This window comes from Mesoplodon densirostris, chromosome 16 (genome assembly GCF_025265405.1).
Source record: "Mesoplodon densirostris isolate mMesDen1 chromosome 16, mMesDen1 primary haplotype, whole genome shotgun sequence".
Lineage (NCBI taxonomy): Eukaryota > Metazoa > Chordata > Mammalia > Artiodactyla > Ziphiidae > Mesoplodon > Mesoplodon densirostris.
Window position 1 is genome coordinate 27,243,340 of NC_082676.1, and position 13,632 is coordinate 27,256,971.

Consider the following 13,632-nt stretch of genomic DNA (forward strand, 5'->3'; position numbering starts at 1 on the left):
AGTAGTTGTGGCACATGGGCTTAGTTGCTCCGTGACATGTGGGATCTTCCTGGACCAGGGATCGAACCCGTGTCCCCTGCATTGGCAGGCGGATTCTTAACCATTGCACCACCAGGGACGTCTCATACTCTTGAATTTAATCATATGAAATTTTTTGTGCTCCATCAGAGCCCTACAGCTCTGAGTTTGAATCCTGGCTGTGACTGTAGAAGTGTCAGAACTGGGTGGCTGCTGCCATATGAGGACAGAAGGTGGGGAGCATGAAGCAAGGCCCCTGACAGGTACACATGAGGGACAGTGCTCCCAGCCTCTGGTCAACACTGGCTGGCCATCCAGCTCGGTGCTCCCTGCAGTGAGGGGTGGTTTCTCCCTCTCAGAGCCTCAGTTTCCCCAGGTACACGGCCAGGGTGGAGCAGTCTGAGCTACTTTACCTCTTTCATATCACAACCCCCTTTGACAATTTAATGAAAGATACAAACCCTAGAAAAATGCGTAGAGATGAAAAAATTGCATACACTTTGGGCGGGTCACGGACCCCACCCGGAATCCATAAACTCCAGATGCAGCTGTTGGGAGGCAGTGTGGGGCACTGTTCAGGCTCCTGGGCTCTGGGGGCAGAGAGTCCTGGGTTCAGATTCTGGCTCCCCCAGGCACTAGCTCTGTGACCTCAGTCCTCTTAACAAAGTAGGTAATTGCATTTATCTCACATGCTGTTGTGAGAACCAACTGAGACACTGCAGGAAAGCCTTCAGCCAGGCCCAGCACCATGGTGAGCAGTCAGAAAGGGACTCCCAGTATTTAAGGAAATATTTCTCCAAGGGTGACCCATGGACTACCTGGATCAGAATCCCGTGGGGGGACTTGTTTAAAATGCAGGTTCCTGGACTTCTTGCCCAGAAAATCTGATTCTTCAGGTCTGGGATGGCGGCTTGGAGTATTCATTTTAAACCAGTCTCTGCCTCCCAATTCTACTGGGAGTTAGTCTGAGAAGCACTATGCTTTTCCCACCTCTACAGTCCAGGTCCTGGAAAGAGACTAAGTTTCCGGTAGGCTGGGAAGAGCAGAAAACAGGTGCAGGGATGGTGCAAGGGACGCCTCTGAGCGCCCTTCAGGGGCCCCCCTCCAGGGATGAGCAGAACCCAGGCTACCCCACCCCGTACCCTTCAGTGGGTCTTGGTGGTGCCCCTAGCTGCCCCCTACGTGAGGACCGACGCCCTCCAGGCCCGGCGACACGGGGAGGGGCGACAGGGCCTCTGGGGAGCAGAAAGGAAAGTGAAACCTCCCGCCCAGCCTTTCGCTTTCGCCGCCTCCGCTCGCCGTTCAGGTGGCCCCCGCGATCCCCTGTCGCGCTGGGGTCCGGCCGCCGCGCTCCCCAGACCTGGTCCTCGGAGCACTGCGTCCCCGATGGCCGGCGACCAATGGCGGAGGGACGAAGGGAGGGTCCCCGACAGCAGGCGACTCATGGCGGGGGCCGGGGGTCCCCTGCGCCTCCGCGACTGGCTGGTGGCGCAGATCGAGAGCGGGCGCTACGCCGGGCTGCGCTGGGAGGACGCGAGCAAGACCCTCTTCCGCATCCCCTGGAAGCACGCAGCCAAGCAGGGCTACCAGGCGCAGCAGGACGCGGCGCTCTTCAGGGTAAGGGGGCGGGGGCCGGGGGTCGCCGGCCCGGCCCGGGAGGGCTCTGCGCGCACACGGTGGTCGCAGAGTCCGGAACCGACCCGACCCGACACGCTGTCACCTCGGGCCACAGGTTCACCCCTTAACCTCAGTTGTCTCTAGGTTGAGGGTAGTGTGCTCTATACATGCGAGACCCTCCCACACCCTCTTAAAAGAATCAGACAAGGGCTGCATAACCTGCACCATCCTCACGCCTCAGGGGACCTCTCCTCCCTCTCCTTGAGGAAATTAGATGCCACCGCCACCGATGGAAGTTCCCTCCACTTCCCACCCCTAAACTGTTAACCCCAGCAGCTTCGGGACATTTTCTGTGCTTTCCAACACCAGCCCTTCTCAGGGACCTCCTCCAGGGATGCCCTCCCTTTCCTTGGACACCATTAACTTCCTCCAAGCTGGCTCTTTCCCACCAAGATTGAAACTCTGGAATCTCTCCCATGAGCAATAAGCAACCAACCGCGTCCCAGGCAACCGCCACCATCCCAAACACCACGTCTCCAGCTCCTGCTTCTCTGGCCTACCCTCTCCTTTCACAGGGTGAAGCACCTAGAAAGGGTCTTCTGGACATCAACGCCCCGCTGAGCCCAGGTTACCTTTGAGTTAGAGCATCCTTCACATAATGAATAAGTACTGCCATAAATAAGCGCCGTGTGCCAGGTGCTGTGCTAAGCACATCACATAGACCGCTCATCTTACACTTGCCACAGCCAGGTGAGGTTAGGTATTACTGGCACAGTTTACAGACAACAAAATCAAGCCTTAGGGCTTCCCTGGTGGCGCAGTGGTTGAGAGTCCGCCTACCGATGCAGGGGACGCGGGTTCGTGCCCCGATCCGGGAGGATCCCACATGCCGTGGAGCGCCTGGGCCTGTGAGCCATGGCCGCTGAGCCTGCGCGTCCGGAGCCTGTGCTCCGCAACGGGACAGGCCACAGCAGTGAGAGGCCCGCGTACCACAAAAAAAAAAAAAAAAAAAAAAAAATCAAGCCTTAAAGGTCTCACCACTGGCAAGAGACACCAACAAAGGAACTGTGGCTTTTCAGTCTGGTGTCCCACTAAGCCTGGGATCTCCGAGAGCAATGACTGAGTGTGATTTATCAGTTAAATCCCCCGCCCCCCATCCCTGAAAGTGAGCAATGCGCACAAGACATCTCCTACTGTCCTCCCCTTTGACTACTGTGCTCCAGCCTCACTGGCCTTCCTTGAATCTCCCACCCAGGGACCTCTGCACTTGCTGTTCCTTCTACCCAGTACAGCCTTCCCCCAGCTCTTTGTCCGACTCCATCCTTCTTTTCAATCAGGCTTCAGTCCAAATGCCACTTCCTCTGAGAGGGCTTTTCTGATCACCCTCTCTAAAGCAGCCCCTCATATTATTTATTTATTTATTTAGTCCCTCTACCACAACAGTCATTCTAATGTGTTTAATGAGTATCTTTGGTTTGTATGTTTTCTTGCAAAGTGGGCATTGCTGTTTCGTGTCTATTCTTACCTTATATACATCATAAGTGTGTCATAGATCTCATTCTGTGTCTTTTATTTCACTCAAGGTCATGCTCTGAAGATCTATTCTTGTTCTCTGTCCATCTAATTTGTTTCTAGATGTTGCATAGACTCTATAGTGGGCATCTATTACACGCACTCCCCACCTACTTTCCCAGGGATGGACACAAGTTTGCTTTCCAGACCACAAATAACGCTGCAGTGGATCTGCTTGTCCTGGTCCCCTCGTGAGCCTAGGTGAGAATTCCTTTGGAATTGGAATTTCTCCTCACAGGGTATGCTTATACTTAATTGGACTAGGCATGCCTGATTGCCCTCCAGAAACTGCTCCCGTTCCATGCCCACCAACAGTGTCCACATCCCAACCAACTACTGGCTTATCCAACTGGCTAAATTTTGTAAGCTTACAGGTGATATCTCATACTTTTATTTGCATTTCTCTGGCACTAATGAGTTTTAGTACCTTCTCCTATGCTCATGGGCTCCTATGCTCTGGTTTCCTCTTCTGTAAACCACCCATTCTTGTCCTTTGATAAGAATTTTTCTTTAAGGGGTGCTTTCTGTTTCTTATTGATTTGCAGAAGTTCCTGTATGTTCTAGATCTTAGCCCCTTGCTGATTTCAGACATTGCAAATTTTTTGCCTTATGGTTCATGCCTTTAAAATTTTGGTTAAGAAGCATTCTCTGCCCCTAGAAGATTTTCTTCTACATTATTTCCTATTAATTTTATAGTCTTACCTCTTACTTTTGGTTTTTTAATCATCTGGAGTCCACTTTGTTTGTGGCAATAGGTAAGGATTTAGTTTTATGGCTCTCCAGATAGCAAGTCACTACCAGCATTTTATATCCCATCGTATTATTTTTTTTATTTATCACAATTCATAATTTGGAATATAGTTATTTCCTTTCAGCTGTTTGCGGCTGCCTTCTCCCATTAGACTTGAGTTCCTTGACATGTATGTCTTTTTGTTCCCCATTTAGTCCTTAACTTGGGCCTGGCACATAGCAGGAGCTCAAGGAATATGTGTTGGATGGAGGGAGGGAGGAAGAGAAGGAAGGAGGGAGGGGCCGAGGGACAGAGGGAGAGAGAGAGAAGGGTGGGAGGCAAGGCAGCCCTCATCCCTTTTCATGGCACCATCCCCATCTCCCACGCTATTCCTCCCCCAATGCCCCTGCTCACCCCCAGGCCTGGGCTATATACAAGGGCAAGCACCTAGAGGGCGTTGACAAGGAGGACACCTCCACCTGGAAGACGCGGCTCCGCTGTGCCCTCAACAAGAGCGCTGACTTCTGTGAGGTGCGCTCACGCAGCCAGCTGGACATCTCCAACCCCTACAAGGTCTACCGGCTCCTGTCTGATGGTGCCCACAGCCCAGGTACCATCCTGTCCCTGGAGGTAGCAGCTGAGGATGGCTCTCTGGGCAATAAGGACCTCACATTGCCCATCTGTAAAATGGGAACTGGTGGGCTTATTGAGCTTAAACTCATGGGCTGGTAAACCTAGAAGGACCTTACAGTTTATCTCCCCTTTCAAAAAGGAGGAAACTGAGCCCAGAGAGAGGTGGGCCTTGCCTGAGGTCATGCAGTGAGCTGGGTTACTCTGGTCTGGGCTCACCACAGACAAGGTTGGGGGGTTCCCCTTGGGGCCCAGGAAACCACAGACTATTTCTTTCTTTATCCAGTTACCAGGGCTTGTGCCCCCTGTAAAGAGGAGGGCATTCTTCATAGCCAGCAGGTGCCCCCTGGAGAAGTGACAGAGCTGGCCTGCAAGACAGAAGAGCAGGTCAGTGAGTCCTTCCAGCCCCTATGGCCTTGCTAGCCCAGTCACCTCGCACCCATACCGCCCCCTCTATAATCTCCAGCACATTCATCTCATCCTCCCCATCAGCTCCTGCCCATCTCTGTTCCCATCCATCAGCTCTACTTCCTGCCTCTGCTCCATCTCTGCCATCATTTTCATCTCCTTCATTCTATTCTCCTCGACTCCATCATTTCTGTCCCATCGTCTCCACCATCTTCACCTCCATCACTCTGTCTGCGCCAGCCCTATTTTCTCCCATTTCAGCCCCTCTTCCCTGTCATCATGGGATCAATCACTCTGTCCCCACTCATTCCGTCAGATCCAGTTCCATCACTGTATTCCCTTCACCTGCATCACCTCTAGCTCTCATTGTTGCCATCACCCCTATCATCTCTATCTCCATCACTATCTGTATCACTCTTACTCCACCCCATCAGCTCTCCCCCTTCATCTGCGGTTCATTCCTCTGTTCCCATCTCCCCATTAGCCTGGTTCATTCCACTGTCCCAAGTGCCCCCATTCCATTGCTCTATCACCCCATTTCTATCACCCCATCTCCTCATTCACTGCTAGCACTTTTCTCTCCCTATCACAATGAGCTTCACCTCCAAAAACCCCATCAACTCTCTCTTTAACTCTACGGGGGTAAACTTCAAAGTCCCTATCAAGCCCGGCTGGCTTTCAGTCTGCCCAGACCTCCCCCTGCCCCAGTTTAGACTTTCTGGGAGCTCCTGTGGCCCACAGGTCTCCTCTTCCACCCTCACGACCCTTTCTCCCGATGCTCAGGTTGGCTCCAGATTAGTCACAGAGGATAAGAACAAGGAGCAGCCCCCCAGGCTGGCCTCCCTGCCCCCAGCTGCCCTGCCCCCAGGCCCTTTGGCTGGCCACAGTAAGGACTGGGTCTCCTCACCCACCCCTGCCTCCTCCCCGGCCTCTTCCAGGACCTTGATCTAGGGGTCGAGGGACCCAGGGTGAGGCGATGCCTTACTGCTTCCCCTCCTTCTCCAGGGTACCAGGCTCAGGATCCTGCTCACCCCTGGGGCCCCTCGCCTTCTGAGGACTTCAGCAACCCCAGTAAGGAATCTGAAGGCCCTCTCCCCTGACCACTGTGCAGAACTGGGGAGGACCTAGGCTTGGTGCCGAATAGCCTCTGTCTCCCACCCAAAGCACCCAGCCCAGACTCCAGATAACAACAGCTAACATTTGTTGAGGGCTTAACTTATACCAGGCATCCTTCTAAGTCTCCCCACAGCCCTGTGAGATAGATACTGCCATTCTCCCCATTTTACAGATGCAGAAACCAGACACAGAGGTTAAGAACACTGCCCAAGATCACACAGTTAGTAACCCTGGGAAAGTTACTATCAGATCACAGCTCCTAAGGGGCAGTGAGAGATTAGAACCCCAGGGCCTGGCTGTAGAGCCCACAGCCCTAACCACTGAGCATACTGCTAGCTCTTCATATGGGAGGCCGCTGTTTTGTTGTTGTTGCTATTATTCTTATGATTATTACTTCTACCGGCATTAAAAATATTTGCCGAGAAGAAACTCCTAGAATCCCAGAAATTCGGGCTGGGAGGGCGTCAGTGTCATGCCCCCATTGTACTGATGGCCCCAGACCCTATGCTTTTGAAACTCAACTACCAGTTTGTTTATACTGGAAGCTGCTATTATTTACTACCACCACTACTACTAGAATTACTATTATTTATCGGGAGGGAGTGTCAAAAATTCCCGAGGTGGCGGCCGGGTGACCTCTGGGTTCCCTGCCCTGTTGTGAGGGGAGGGGGAGCCGCCAACGCCGGGCGCGCGTCCCCTCCCTTTCCCTCAGATTTTTGGCTGCACGTGCGACTCTTCTATGGCGCGGAGCTGGTGCGCGAAGCCACAGCGCGCGCGGCCGAGGGCTGCAGCCTGAGTCCGCGCGCAGCCGCCGCTGCCGCCGAGCTCCTGCTGGGGCCGCCGCCGCGCGTCGCGCAGGTTCGTTTCCCGGAGCCGCCGCCCGGCGCCCGCGTCCTGCGGCGCCTGCTGCCCCACCTGGAGCGCGGAGTGCTGCTCTGGGTGGCGCCCGAGGGCGTCTTCGCCAAGCGCCTGTGCCAGGGCCGTGTGTACTGGCGCGGCCCGCTCGCCCCGCACCGCGCGCGGCCCAACAAACTGGAGCGAGAGCGCACCTACCAGCTCCTCGACACGCGCCGCTTCCTCGCGGGTAAGAGCGCGACAGCGGGGCCGCTGGCGGCGCGGGGCGGAGTGGGCGGGCACAGGGGTCGGCAAAGGAACGCGGACAGGGGAGAGTGGGCACACGAGATGTAGGCGCGGGGCGATGGGCTTGACGATGCTGGGCTGGAGTGGGCATGGAAACAAAGGACATGACGCAGAAGCACCGGGAGTGGGAACGAATATGGGCATCGGGAGGGCTGGGCACAGATTAGACATAGGCGTAGGGGAGGTGTAGGCATGCGGCAGGCTGGGGCACTGGGACATAAGCATAGGACTTGGGCACGTGTTGTCATAGGGCGTTAAGCATAGGGTGGGCATCGGGGCACTGGGCACAAGATAGGCATAGGTGAGTGGCAGTGGGCATGGGGTGGGCATAAAGGCATGATAGCACAGGGCACGAGGCACGGGGCATGAAACCTAGAAGTGGGAGCAGGTGTGGGGACATGGAAGTGGGCATAGGGCATGGGCACACAATGGGGATGTGGGCTTACGGGACGTGGGCATAGGATGTGAGCACAAGGTGGGCACCAGGTGGGACGCCCCATCTTGGCCCAGACCCCACAGTCTCGGTGCCCGTAGAACTGAGAGCCCACCTGCAGGATGGTCGCCAGGAGCCCGAGTACCAGATCCGGCTGTGCTTTGGCGAGGAGTACCCGGGACCCCCGGACCAGCCTGAGGAGCGTCTCGTTATGGCCCATGTGAGTCACCTCCCACTCCAGCGGAGAACCACACCCTCCAGCCTCCCCGAACGGCCCCTCACTGCTCCCTCCAGTCCCAGCTCCGCCCCGGACCTGCCTTACGACCCTCTGATCTGGAAGACCTTGCGTGTAAAATGCATGTGGAGAGGAGATGTCACTCCCGCCCCCCGACCCCAACAAAGGGTGTGGGTAAAGGGGGAGGTTGGCTCATTGCCCCACCCCCACCCCGCAGGTGGAGCCAGTCTTCGCGCGGGAGCTCCTCCTACACTCGAAGCTCCACGGCCAGGTGCCTCGGTGGCGCGTTCCCAGCTCCACATCCCCGACAGCGTCACTCACCTGCTGACACAGCTGAGTCAGCCCTGAGCGGTTGTTTCCCCCTCCCGTACCCTCTAAAGCAGTCCCCACAGCGTGCAGATCCCACCCCAGCCCTGCCCCAGCTGAGCCAGGGGACTTTAAGTCTCGCCTCACTCATTGCCCAGGTAGGTTGAGACAGCGGAAGCCAGTCAAGGCCTTCAACCTCTCAGCCAATGAGATGGAGCCCCGGGAAACCAGGAAGGAGGCGCGTAAGCGGACGGCCCGGCAGCTGGGCCTGGGGCGTCAGGCTTGGGAACCAAACTCGACCTTGAGGTTCCAGAAATAGCAATTAGGTCAGAAACAAGACTTCATCTTTTTGTGAAGAACCGGACATGCCCATAGCGGCTTACCTAAAGCAGACCTTACCTGCAATTGATCCATTGTAAGGTTTGCTTAAAGCTGAGTTGACTGGGAGTTCCCTGGTGGTCCAGTGCTTAGGACTGTGTGCTTCCACTGCTGGGGGCCCAGGTTCGAGGGATCCCTCGTGGCGGAACTAAGATCCCGCAAGCCCCCAGGTGCAGCCAAAAAAAAAAAGGGGCTGAGTTTACCAATAATAAGATCCTCCGCATAGTTTAGACTGAAGCCCAACCAGTAATAGAATTGCCCCACCTCTGAGGGACTGTGAGTTTCCAGACCCTCCTGTCACCTGCCACAAGTCTCTCTTCTTTTGGGGTGGGTGGGGATTGTGAGGGGAGGGGGTCCCAAAACAGAGGACTTAGCCTGAACCTGGGGCTTTAAATGCTAACCACTGAACCACCGCCAGTAGATACTGTCTTTGGAGAAACTGAGGCAGGCCTAGGACAGAAGCCAAAGTGGGAGCCAGGAGTCCAGCCCCTGCCTGAGCCCCCCGCCCAGTCTTTGCAAACTGTAAGTTGTAGGGAGTCCTTGAGAATTGGGAGGGAACCCTCTCCACCATGAAGGCAGTGACCCTGCCTTGTCAGTAAAGTCACTGTTTTCTACCCCAGATATCAGACCTTTTACCTTTTCTGATTTCTGACTTTATTTATAGGAATTCTCTTACAGATGGCGGCATCAAAAATCTTTTAGTGACACATTAATCCACTTTTATGGGGGGAAACCTGTATGATTCAATAAAGGACAGAATCAGTCAGATCACTGGTTTTAAAATTCATTCAATGAATGTTTATTGAGCACCTACTCTGTTCCAGGCAGATACTGGACACTTGGGATAGAGCAAAGCATGGTTCCCTATTCCCTTGGAGGTCACAGCCAGTTTTCCAGTGGGGGCCCAGTGACAGTCCTCTACCCCTGCCCCTCACGGAAGGAGTAGTGTTCAGGAGTTACAGAATTCTGGGTTGAAATCACAGCTTTGTCACTGACTAGCTGTGCCACCTCAGGCAAGTCACTTAACTTCTCTGAACCTCACATTCCTCATCTACTCAAAAGAAGCTATCAAGGCCTCTGGAGCAGAGTTGGTCTGAGAAGTAAATGTCAAGAGGCGAGGGGAGCTGGCCTGGCATGGAGAGTGGCACACAGTAGGGGCCCGATGACTTGGTTACTTGCAGGTGGGAGAGTGTGGAGGAGGCTCACCCATCCTTCAGAAGGCTTGACTGTTCTGGGCTTCGCTGTACCCTCGGCCCAAGGCTGCAGCTATCGGGGAGCCTCAGCTCAGGGTGACAGTCCTCGTCATGCCCAAACCCCTACTCTGTGCCAGGCTCTCACAGGGCACTGGATTCAGTGTAAGGGAGCCCGTTGCCTCTCCACCACAGCCCGGACAGCTGCAGAGTCTTCAGCTCCATTTTAGAGATGGGAAATGGAGGCTCAGCCAGGGTCTTGGTTGAGAGCCTCTTGGGAGGGTGGATGGCTCTGTCCAGATGTCTGTCCTCCCCACACTCGTCACTAGAGGGCGCCAGGGCTCAGCAAACGGGGTTGGGCCGGCCCTCGTCCCCACCCTAGGTGCCCCACCCCTCGTAGACCCCAGTGCTAGGAGCGCAGGGAATAGTGTGCCCCCGAGTGCTCGGCACTGTGGGGAGGAGAAAGTAGACCCCAGGCCTGGGAGGAGGAAGAGAAAAGAAAGGGGGAACCAGAGGTGGGGACTCGAGAGGCCCCTGAGGCTTTTCTCACAGGAACTCCCTGTTCTCCAGCTCAGACACAGATGCTACCTCTCTCCTCTCTCATTAATGTGTGTGTGTGTGTGTGTGTGTGTGTGTATCTCCCTCTTCCTCTCTATCTTTGTGGATTCCTTTCTTTCTCTCATTCAGTGATTCTTTTCCTGTACTCTGTGTGCATGTGTGCACGTGCGTGGGGCTGGCTCTCTGTGTGTCTCCCTTTTTTCTGTCTCTTTCTGCTCTTTGTCTCTCTTTAAGTCTCTGCCTCTATCTTCTCTGTATGTTCCTGTCTCCCTCTTATTATGTCCTTACCTCTCTTTGTCTCTGTCTTTCTGTCTCTCTTCACTCTTTCCATCTCAGCCTCTATCTCTCTTTGTTTCGTCTCTCTCTCTCGATCAGTTTCACATCCTGTCCCTCCTCAGCCACCACCAGCCAGCACATGTGGGCTAAGGGTCTCAGTCCCTTCCCTCCAGTCTCCTCACCCCTGGCAGCTGCTCACGGCTTCCCAATCCTGGCCTCTCCTGCCCGCCCCTCTTGGGCCTTGTGGGAGGGGGGCGAGGGAAGAAGGGAGGGCAGCCTGGCGGGCCCACCCCTTTTTGCCTTTCCAGGCTGGGAGGCTGGGCCAGTGGGCCTTTTAACCAGCCTGGGCAGGCTGTGCCGGACACCAGCCCTGGACACCGTGCCTGGCCCCCGCGGTTCCGGCAGCCGCCAGCCCGGCCAGCCTGGTCAGCATGCAGCAGCAGCCCCCACCTGGGCCCCTGGCCCCTGCGGCCGAGCCGACCAAGCCTCCCTACAGCTACATCGCCCTGATTGCCATGGCCATCCAGAGCTCACCGGGGCAGCGGGCCACGCTCAGTGGCATCTACCGCTACATCATGGGCCGCTTCGCCTTCTACCGCCACAACCGGCCCGGCTGGCAGAACAGCATCCGCCACAACCTGTCCCTCAACGAGTGCTTTGTCAAGGTGCCCCGTGATGATCGCAAACCGGGCAAGGGCAGCTACTGGACGCTCGACCCCGACTGCCATGACATGTTCGAGCACGGCAGCTTCCTGCGCCGACGCCGGCGCTTCACCCGACGGGCAGGCGCCGAGGGAGCCAAGGGCCCCGCCAAGGTGCGCCGCAGACCCCTCCGAGCCACCAGCCAGGACCTAGGAGGCCCCGACGCTGCGACTGGCATGCAATGCCCGTTCCCACTGGAGCCGCCAGAGCCCAAGGGCCTAAGCTTTGGGGGTCTGGTGGGTGCCTTGCCAGCCAGTGTGTGCCCGGCCACCACCAATGCCAGGTCTCGGCCACCCTCGGAGCCCAAGGAGATGCCCACGCCCAAGCCTGCAGGTCCAGGGGAGCTCCCCGTGGCCACCTCATCTTCCCCGAGCCCCGCATTTGGCTTTCCTGCCAGCTTCTCTGAGGCTGAGGGGTTTAGCAAGGCCCCTGCCCCTATCTTGACCTCCGAGGCCACCATCGGGGGCAGCTACCAGTGCCGGCTGCAGGCGCTGAATTTCTGCATGGGGACTGATCCTGGCCTTGAGCACCTCTTGGCCTCAGCGGCCCCCTCCCCTGCACCACCCACCCCTCCAGCCTCTCTCCGGGCCCCGCTGCCCCTGCCAGCTGACCCCAAGGAACCCTGGGTTACAGGCAGCTTCCCTGTCCAGGGAAGCTCCGGCTACCCATTGGGGCTGACCTCCTGCCTATACCGGACGCCAGGAATGTTCTTCTTTGAGTGAAGCCAGCCGGCCTCAGGCAGTCCCTGCAGAGACCCTGCCAGCTACGCCCTACAGGTTGAGCCTGACTCTAGGATCTGGGGAGCTCTCAAAGGACGCAGGCCTGGCAAGCCCACAACAGCCAGGACAGGAAGCCAAGATTGGAGTGGTGAACGCTCAGCCAGCGCCCAGGGTCTCTGGACAGACTTGGGGGTGAGGGGAAGCAGGGATCCCTTGGGATTTACTCTATGGCTCTCAGGGCCAATAAAGCCAGTGTGATGATGAGGGTCAGTTTGCTGGATGGTTGGGGACTGAGGGCCAGGACACCTGGCTCCGTGGGGGACGTATGGTTGTGGGGTGATATGGCAGGGACGGGGGACCCCACATGAGGCTTTCTCCTGCTGGGGACTTTCTCAGGGAGTTTCCCAGGAAGGCCGAGGAAGGGGGAGCAGGGAGTGGGAGAGAGAGAGGAGGGATGCAACCAGGAGAGACACCAGGCAGGAGTGAGGCTGGGCTGGACCAAGGGGCTGATCCTCCAGCCCCAAACTCTGTGACTCAGCACCTCACATTATGAGCAGCCACAATAATCGTGACCGTTTGTGGCACTTATCCTGTCCTGGGCTCGTATATATCCTTTCACCGAATCCTGGGTGGTACGGAATGTTATCTCCATTTAACAGTGGTGGAAACTGAGGCTCAAAGAAGTTGGAGCTCACTAGCTCTGGCTCCAAATGACCAATGAGTGGCAGAGAGGAAATCAAAACCAGGTCTGTGTGGCTCTACCCCCGGCCCCTACTTGCAGTTTGCGTGAGGATGCAGCGTGGCCCACAGGGTGACCCCCCAGAGGGAGGCGGGCTTTTTTTGAATCCTGGCATGCCAGGGCTAAAAAGCCACCCCTCAACCCTTGCACAGACAGGGAACCCAAGGTTCAAAAGGCAGGCACACTTCCCCTGTCTGGATTTCCCGCGTGACTGGGAGACATCCCTGAGCCCCCAGCTCTCTGAGGTCTCCTGGGGACTCTTTAAGAAAGCATTTCCCTCATGGTGGGGGGGAGGCGGTGGCTCCCCTGGGTACAGATTAGAAGAGACTGAGCCTTGACCTTTGGCCTTCTGTAGCTGCCCCCTTGGGTGGAAGCAGGAGAAGTGGGTATCGTTGTGGCCCCCATCAGAGGAACAACTTAGGGACCTGAAACCTCACTGTCCCCATACCCTCCAACACCAGACTTGCAGAGGCACATGGCTTTCTCCCGGAACTTCAGTCCCCCCACCTGGATCATGGGTATAGGAGAGAAAAGGGGCCAAGGATACTTTCTGGTCTTTGCGGGAGGGTCTTTTTTTTTTTTTTTTTTTTTTTTTTTTTGCAGTACGCGGGCCTCTCACTGTTGTGGCCTCTCCCGCTGCGGCGGAGCACAGGCTCCGGACGTGCAGGCCCAGCTGCCATGGCTCTCGGGCCCAGCCGCTCCGCGGCATGTGGGATCTTCCCAGACCGGGGCACGAACCCGTGTCCCCTGCATCGGCAGGCGGACTCTCAACCACTGCGCCACCAGGGAAGCCCTGCGGGAGGGTCTTATGTCCCATGAGGTGATGCTCAGGGGGCTGGAGACCCCTTCGCTGGGCAGGCAGCCC

General features: G+C 56.4%; 2 protein-coding genes across 2 annotated transcripts; both read left to right on the forward strand.

Moving 5' to 3' along the window:
* The first annotated feature begins 1,461 nt into the window (after nt 1-1,461).
* Nucleotides 1,462-8,524, forward strand: LOC132476918 (interferon regulatory factor 4-like). Its single transcript, XM_060079181.1, has 9 exons — nt 1,462-1,635; nt 4,358-4,634; nt 4,854-4,954; nt 5,759-5,861; nt 5,981-6,046; nt 6,804-7,175; nt 7,766-7,884; nt 8,117-8,178; nt 8,368-8,524. The coding sequence occupies exons 1-9, from the start codon at nt 1,462-1,464 to the stop codon at nt 8,522-8,524; spliced, it is 1,431 nt and encodes a 476-aa protein (XP_059935164.1).
* Nucleotides 8,525-10,959: 2,435 nt separating this feature from the next.
* On the forward strand, nt 10,960-12,293 carry FOXS1 (forkhead box S1). The gene has a single exon (XM_060078100.1). It carries the CDS (start codon nt 11,039-11,041, stop codon nt 12,029-12,031), a length of 993 nt encoding a protein of 330 aa, XP_059934083.1. The 5' UTR covers nt 10,960-11,038; the 3' UTR covers nt 12,032-12,293.
* The last annotated feature ends 1,339 nt before the right edge of the window (nt 12,294-13,632 follow it).